The 8,222-nt window shown below is 38.0% G+C and overlaps 1 protein-coding gene across 1 annotated transcript; it reads left to right on the top strand.

The window, feature by feature from the left end:
- Positions 1-4,222: 4,222 nt before the first annotated feature.
- Positions 4,223-7,022, top strand: LOC121259274 (cation/H(+) antiporter 15-like). Its single transcript, XM_041160841.1, has 3 exons — positions 4,223-4,441; positions 4,549-5,520; positions 5,679-7,022. Exons 1-3 carry the CDS (start codon positions 4,223-4,225, stop codon positions 7,020-7,022), a joined length of 2,535 nt encoding a protein of 844 aa, XP_041016775.1.
- Positions 7,023-8,222: the final 1,200 nt, after the last annotated feature.

Raw genomic sequence — 8,222 nt, 5'->3', positions numbered from 1 at the left:
CTTCTTCTCTTGCTATGGAAACTATTGAGGTGGTCTAGCCTGTACTTGGTTATTGCTCCATAAAAAATTATGGTGATTTTTCCATCTGGGATTGAACATGTTTAAATAAGGATTATTTTGACTGTGGAAATTGAACACGTAATGTGCTTGTTCATAACTCGGTTGGACAAAAGGATTCCCCACTCGGCAATCTACACTTGAATGATTTCCTGCGCAATGATCACAAACAACATTAGGTTGAATAGCATTATGGTTCATCTTACCTATTTGTTTGGATAGATTTGCCAACTGGGCCCGCAATTGAGGACATAGGATAATCTCTTACTAAATTAATTACTATTTGAAAAACAGAAATTTGAAGAATGGTTTATCTAAATTAAATTGAAGAAAAGAACATTAAAATTAAGTTTTTAAAAATAATAAGAATAGATCTAAAGCGTTTGACTTCACCTAGCAAATCTCATACAGTTTATTTTTCCTTGCTATAGAATTCTAATTATCCCAAGTTGATGATAAAAATTCCTTAACTATTTAATATTTTCTCTCGAACAATACCAAAAATATCTCTAACTAATAACTTCATATCTCTATATAAATTCAACTAATTGGAGACTCATTAAGTTCTTTGAATTTTTCTTGAAAATCAAACTAGTCGCGGTAAAGCATCTCTGCTTTCACTCAAGTAATGGTGTTTAATTTTAGAGCTTTAATCATAAATCACCTCTCAGTCTCATTGTAATCCAAAAGATTGAATAATAGTTAGTTAGAACATTGTAAGCATTAAGAACAATGAATAAACACTCAATCATGGAAATATTGAAAATAAAATAACTTGGAATATAAATTGTGTGTTCAATGCTAGGCTACATCGAAACTCTAGAAAATAGAATTAGTTCATAATGAAATTGAAAAGAAAAATAATAAAATGTTATTCTTCATTGAAGTTCGTTAATAAAGCATACAGCTCTCGCCTCTGCCCTCTAGCTCTACCTTCTCGAAAGAACACTTAAAGAATAAATTATGGAACTCTAAACTCAGACTCAGACTAAAACTAAAACTAAGAGTAAGAACCCAGACTCCCAATTCATCCCACAAGATGGGATTATATAGATGTCAAAACTCAAATTCAGAAACAAAATAAATACGGCTACAATATAGCTTAAAAATCTGGAAAATAGTTTCTAAAAATATATGTTAATATAAAAGAAAATTATTCCAAGAATATAAGAATTATCTAAAATAGAAGATTCATTGATATGCAATTTGAATTGCGGAGTTCAGGAGGATTTGATGGTCAGCAGATTGATTGCGGAATTCGGAAGGTTCCCACCAAGTAGATGTCGTGTGCGCTTTATATAACTGGCGTGTAGGTCACAAATGAACGAGCGTGGAGGTCACAAAGACCACACGACCCTCTCCTTGCCTACAGAGTGGAGACTCCCGACCGGGATGAAAAACTCCTCTCACCTTTTATAGTTGTTGCCCACGATATCATTTAAGTTGGTCTTTTAAGTTGGTCGTTTAGTCTAGTCGCCCAATCTAACCGCCTAGAGCTTTTTCGCCAAATCTTCGAGCCTTCTAGTCGCGAGTTTCCTCGCCTTCTGAAAGGTAAGTCTTCTTGCCTTTGGGGAAGAGAAATCTCTTTGCTACCCACGGGGCAAGCCTCCTTGCCCAAATCTCATCGGCTCTCTTCAGATCTAGCTGCCTCTCATTGGTCTTGATCCGTAGTCTCTTCTTTTGTACCAAAATACTCTCATCTTGCACTAAATCTTCTCATTCCTTCAAATCAAAGAAAATAAATAAAAAAATGTAGAAATAAAATAAAATAAAATCAATAGTATTGAAGGGAAAATGACACTTTTCATAAATAAAAGATTGATAAAAATCATATAAAAATAACACTTATCATTAGCCATGAAGAACACGGCTATGCCTCACATTTTACTTTAGTTCTGAGAAATCTTAGTCTATTGTTTAGATCTACAAGTTTTAAGTTCTGTTTTGGCAAAACAAGGTTTGATTTTGCATAAATTGTTTTCGAATTTAGCCGTGAAAAACACAATTGTGCTTCATGGGAAAGCTAAAATTTTTTAGAAATTTTCTTCTTTAGATCTACATGTTTTACAAATTGTTTTTGTAATTTCTTCCCTTTCGTGCATATAAATATATTGTTTTACTGATTTTGTAAAAATTTCGAAATCTTAGAAATCTTCCTCTTCAGATTGGAGGGTTTTTTTTATTCTTTAAATCTGGGTATAACGTTCTTTAACATCTGAGGAATTTTTGTAATTGTTCTTATTTCTGTATTTATAAAAATTACATTTCTATAATTTCCTTTGCTCGTGTACACGAGTATAAATTTCGCTTTGTCCCTGTTTTTGGAGTCCTCTGAAAGCATTTCTATTATGAAGTTATGTTTACTTTTTAGATGGAAGTATTGGGTCTGAAGGTATCGAAGTTGGAAGTTTTTGCTGACTCTGGTTAGGTGTAATTTTTTTTTCTAAATATCGAAATTTAAAGATTTTGTTGACTCTGTTTGGGTGTATTTTTTTTTTTTTTTTTCTCATGCATATGCGTATTCAAAGTTCTTTTTTTTTTTTTTTTTTTTTACCCTATAGGGGATTTTTTTATTATTATTATGCATATGCCAATGATCTATTTGATCATGGTGTACAAAATCACACATCTTGAACTGAGAGGAAAAAGAAGGAAAACAATAAAATGCAGAAATTCAGAAGGATGAACAGCAATTCCAAAAGCACCGAGATTTTTGTGTGAAAAAGTGAGGAATAAAAAAGGCGAGAAGAGGAAGGAAATTATTAAGATTGAAAAAAGTTGCAGTCGGTGAGAGGAAACGATAAACTTCAAAAATGTAAGTTAATTAGTCGGCAAAGGAAAAACAAGAAGAAAATAGATTGAATTAGGTTAAAAAAAATAGGGGTAAAATTGGAAAAAAATAATGGAGTCAGCGAAGGAAAAATAAAAACAAAAGAGATTGAAATTGGTTAAAAAAATACGGGTAAAAATGGGGAAAAAAAAAATAACGGACAAAATAGACAGCTGATGACAAAAGCATGGACATTTTTGGAAATAATATTATGGACATCTGTGAACTTCCAGAAAGTGAGTAAAAAGGAAGGGTAAAATTACTAAAAAGGGTAAAATTGATGGACATTTATATAAATGTGACATAAGTTGTACTTATTGGTACGTATAACATGATACCCGCGAGTGTCATAGGGCAATATTTTGACCAATTTATTTTTGGAGTACTAAGAATCGGTCTTAAACCTACCAGACAGGTCTAGCTCACGTACACGATTAGTACTGTGACCTAGTCAGCATCGATCCTAATATAGAAAAAGTGGTTTGTCAAGAGTACTGTCAAAAAAAACAAAAAAGAGAACAACGTCAAATAATAGCCGAGATCTAGCGAGTTAGGAGCTGCATGCCTTGAGAAGAAAATTAAGATCAGCGTCCACGTACACAGTTATTCAACTGCATGCATGCTTAATGCAACCAATTATACAAAGGTGGAACCAGACAAGATCAGTTATTTGGTAAAACCGATCGAGTTGAAAAGAAACAGAAAAGCCCCCGATTTATCCTAAAGAAAATTCTACTATGTTCTATCCGTAACCACCTCCCATTAATGATAACTCGAAAACAGTACAAACAACCTGTGAACTTTGTTGCAACTGTATCGACATAGGAGTGTCGACGCATACTGCATATATATAATTAATTAACTCTGGAATTGTTATGAAAAAACTGGTTGAAGCTAGATCAATAAGGTCGCAGCTTGCAAGAGCTAGAGCAGGAAATGTTCTAGCATATATGATTCACTTTGAACAAGCCATATCTGACCACTTTCCTTTCCACCAAATTCCATGGAATGTTCATCGATTGTCTTTAGGCCTGGAGGCCCTCACTTCTGAAGTTGAGAGGCCTGCCTATTAAACTTTGTGCAAATTTTACACCTTCTTCTTCTTCTTCTTCTTCTTCCTCTCTCTCTCTCTCTCTCTCTCTCTCTCTCTCTGCACTTCTTTCAACTTCTCTGTACTATTGCATTTTGGAAACAGAGAGCTTTTATCATGAATTTGTTAACAATCTTGTTCTCTTACTCGTACAAGAATCAGGATCGTTGACAAGGGGTGGGTGGGCTGGTTGGTTATATATACGGTATTTGTTTATATAGATCATTAATCAATTCATTAAAAAGATGTCAATCATAGACAACAACCTCAACCCAGTGGGTAACTTTGAATTTTGCTATAATAAGAGCATAATTCAAAGCAACGGCCTATGGCGAGCTGAAAACGCTTTGACATCTTCTCTCCCAATCTTTGTCGCCCAACTGGCCTTCATTATTCTGATCAATCGCATTGCAGTTCTCCTCCTGAAGCCTTTGGGACAACCTCGTATAACCGCTGAGATTCTTGTAAGTATATATTACCTTCTCGTCAATCTATCAAAACATTCTTCTAAAATATCTTCTTCCAAATAAAGTTTGACCTCTTTTTTTCCCCGTACTGGCTATACGTGCAGGGAGGTGTAATAATGGGGCATTCTGGACTTGGCCACTTGGAAGTCTTTCGAAACTTTGTGCTTCCTATCAAGAGCCTTTGGACATTAGAGACGGTTGCGAATTTGAGTCTGGTTTACTACATGTTCCTGGTCGGTCTTGAGACTGATATATCCCTAATTCTTCATGCTGGGAAAAAGGCATACAGCATGGCCCTTGCTGGTATTATTGTCGCAATGTCTGCTGGGTTCGGTTTATTTTACAAACTCAACCCAAAGCCATCCTACCCGGGGGGCGCCATTTTCTGGGCCATTGGTCTCGCCTGCACCAATTTTCCGGACCTTGCACGAATCCTCGCAGACGCAAAGCTTCTCCGCTTGGAGATGGGACAGACAGCCTTGACCTCCGCCCTTATCAACGACTTCTGCTGTTGGGTTTTTCTAGTTGTGGCGGTGGCGTTCCTCGAGATGGGGGTGTATATTTCTGTCGCTTCCACCCTTGCCTTCACGCTATTCTGCGTGATTGTAGTTCGTCCAGCTTTGAAATGGATCATGTGCCGCATAACAAAAGAAGATGACTATGAGGAGTACCATATTGGCTTTATTCTACTTGGAGTTATCCTCTTTGGGTTCATCGCCGATGCGTGCGGCGCGCACTCCATTGCTGGGGCTTTCATGTTGGGAGTTATTATGCCAAAAGGGGAACTTAAAGATACACTTATGGAGAAGGTTGAAGACTTTGTGTCAGGAACCATGTTGCCCCTCTTCTTCTTAGTTATTGGGATCAGAGTTAATATTTCAACACTGGCCTATGGCACAACTTGGATGAACGTGTTGACGGTTATGTTTTTAGCTTGTGTCCCCAAAATTCTCAGCACTTGGCTTGTCTCTTTATTCTATAAAATGCCACCTCTAGAAGGTCTGGCCCTTGGACTACTTATGAACACCAAAGGCTTATTATCGTTAATTATCCTGAGCGCCGGACGCGATCGAAAGGTACTTAATCATGAAAGGCTTCTTCTTCTTCTTCTTCTTCTTCTCTCTCTCTCTCTCTCTCGCTCGACTTTTTTTTTTTTTTTTCTAAATTACCATTATATCATCTCTTATATATATTATGCTTACAAGTTAATTGTAAAATGAAATCAATGTTGCAGGCTCTGGACAACCAAACATTTTCAGTAATGGTGGTTGCGTTTTGGCTGATGACGTTTGTGATAGGGCCTATCCTGGCAAGCTCTTATAGGCAAACATGGCGTTCAGGGCAATCCGGCGCCAGGACCATTCAAAGCGCAAAGCCAGACAGCGAGTTTCGGATCCTTGTCGGCGTTCATGCCATGCCTAATGTCTCCAGCATCGTCAACCTCATCCAAGCTTCGAATCCCACCGAACTATCCCCCATTTGTGTCTTTGCCGTTCACCTTGTCGAACTCACTGGTCGTGCATCCGCCATGCTCATTGTCCATGACACATGCACAAAGTCTTCTCATGAGAAAGTTGGTGTTGGCCGCGCAAGAGCACAGTCAGATGTTTTGGGTGCCTTTGAGAGCTTGGAGAGCCGAAGCAATGGCATCTCTGTCAAACCGCTCACCGCCGTTTCTGCTTATGACTCCATGCACGAGGACATTTGCAACCTAGCTGAGGACAAGAACGTGATCCTCATACTAATCCCATTTCACAAACAATCCACCATCGATGGCGAATGGGAAGATACCAACCCTGCTCTCCGAGGGATCAACCAAAACGTGCTAACCAATGCGCCATGTTCAGTGGGTATTTTTGTCGATCGCGGTTTGGGCAGTGTGTCCTTGACGCGTAGGGATTTCGAACATAGTTGCCAAGGACAACGCTTCGCCATGCTCTACATCGGCGGCCCCGATGACCGGGAGGCATTGGCTTATGCATGGAGGATGTCAGGGCACCCAGGGGTGAGCCTAGACGTGGTGCGATTTGTTTCAGCTGAGGATAACTTGAACCGAAGAGATCAAAACCACCAAGGAGATCACTACGATGACAAAGAAGGGATTTTAGGAGACACAAACGGACACAATGATAATCGGGAGAAGCAACCGGACGAGGAATATCTAGCACATGTTAGGCAAGCTTCGGCGTGCAACCCTTCAGTTTCATACATGGAAAAGGTGGTGAATAATGGGGAGGAAACTTTGAAAGCTTTGAGCACAATGAAGAATGAGTATGATCTTTATATAGTAGGAAGGGGAGAAGGAATGGTGTCGCCATTGACATCTGGTTTGGCAGAATGGAGTGATTGCCCAGAGCTTGGAGCTCTGGGGGACACATTGGTGTCTTCCAGCTTTGCATCCAACGCATCGGTGCTAATAATTAAGCAGCATGCGAGCTGTAGTTATGGGGGTACTGAAGATATATATATTAATGACATGGATGGGGGGAGTACTGATTATGAAGCTGGACGCAATAATAAGATCAGTGGGTGTCTCACGGAGATGTCATGGCACTTACCTCAAAAGAACAGGAACTGATTACGTTGATGATGATAATTTATATGCATGGTCGTGAACCCTTAATTTGTTTAATTATTATCATGTGTATCATGTATATATAAGACGATCGATCGGTACTTTATAATGATCAGGAAGATCATGATTTTGAGTTTTGATGCATCTTTTTATATTAACCAACTACGTCGTCAAAACTCAAAACCACTAATAATTAGCTAGGAGGTCATCTCATGAATGATTTATGCAGTAGTAAAGTACGTACTACGTACCTGCCTGCTTCTTCCAAGTCTCTTCTTCAAAGAATTTAATTTCAATCACATGATTCTTCACTAAATACAATCTCGCACAATCACATTCCAAAAAAATTAAAAAAAGTAATTAGTTACATCTAAAAATTATAAGATCGAGTTCATGACACCCTCTAATAGGAGGATGACATATCAGCCTCACAATACATACATATATATATATATATATATATATATATATATATATATATACCTCTAATAGGAGGATGACATATCAGCCTCACAATACATATATATATAGATATATTTTGACCCGCAGCGGAGATGACGGCCTCTGACGATATATTCTCTCTCAGTTTCGACTGGTTCTCTCTTGGTGGTTCTCTCTCTCTCTCTCTCTCTCTCGGTGGTACTCTCTCTAGATTTTGAGTTAGTTGATATTTCTGGTACCTTGCAAGTTCTCGAAGCTAGGCAATTTTGTGTCGATATTGTACAATGCTAATTTTGAATATTATGCCAAGTTGTTTCATGAATATACGATTGGTTGTGTGAAAAATGGACCATGAAGTCTCTCAATGAGAAGAGGAGATTATTCAAGTTCATAAGTTTATTTATTCATTAATTTTCTACCTACCTAGCTGATCCTAAACATGGTGGTCCATCCTACAGAACACAGTTTAAATTTAAGTTGAGTAGAGCTGTGCTTTTTGGACTTCATTTCCAAGCATCAAAAGAAGTTGCATGGCCTTGATGGTGTAAATTGCACTTGATTATGGTTTTGGCAGATTATGTTGTGAGGTAGATTACGTTGTTTCCCTATTATATTTGGCATATGTGTCTTGTTCTTTGGTGCCTTGTACCTAGGGCTATAATCGAGTCGAGTTGAGCCAGTATTTGGTTTTTCGAGCTCGACTTGACTCAAAATACTCGAGCTCGAGCTCGAACCCAAGCCCGAGATTTTTTTTATTCTTTA

Source organism: Juglans microcarpa x Juglans regia, chromosome 1D (genome assembly GCF_004785595.1).
Source record: "Juglans microcarpa x Juglans regia isolate MS1-56 chromosome 1D, Jm3101_v1.0, whole genome shotgun sequence".
In the NCBI taxonomy this organism is placed as follows: Eukaryota; Viridiplantae; Streptophyta; class Magnoliopsida; order Fagales; family Juglandaceae; genus Juglans; species Juglans microcarpa x Juglans regia.
The sequence above is the reverse complement of the archived record's forward strand: the minus strand, read 5'-3'. Positions and strand labels throughout refer to the sequence as shown.

Excerpts from the sequence above, each read along its gene's own strand:
- LOC121259274 (XM_041160841.1), top strand. The coding sequence starts at position 4,223 with ATGTCAATCATAGACAACAACCTCAACCCAGTGGGTAACTTTGAATTT. Across the intron at positions 4,442-4,548 it reads GTATAACCGCTGAGATTCTT|GGAGGTGTAATAATGGGGCA; the intron begins GTAAGTATATAT and ends CTATACGTGCAG. Across the intron at positions 5,521-5,678 it reads GCGCCGGACGCGATCGAAAG|GCTCTGGACAACCAAACATT; the intron begins GTACTTAATCAT and ends TCAATGTTGCAG.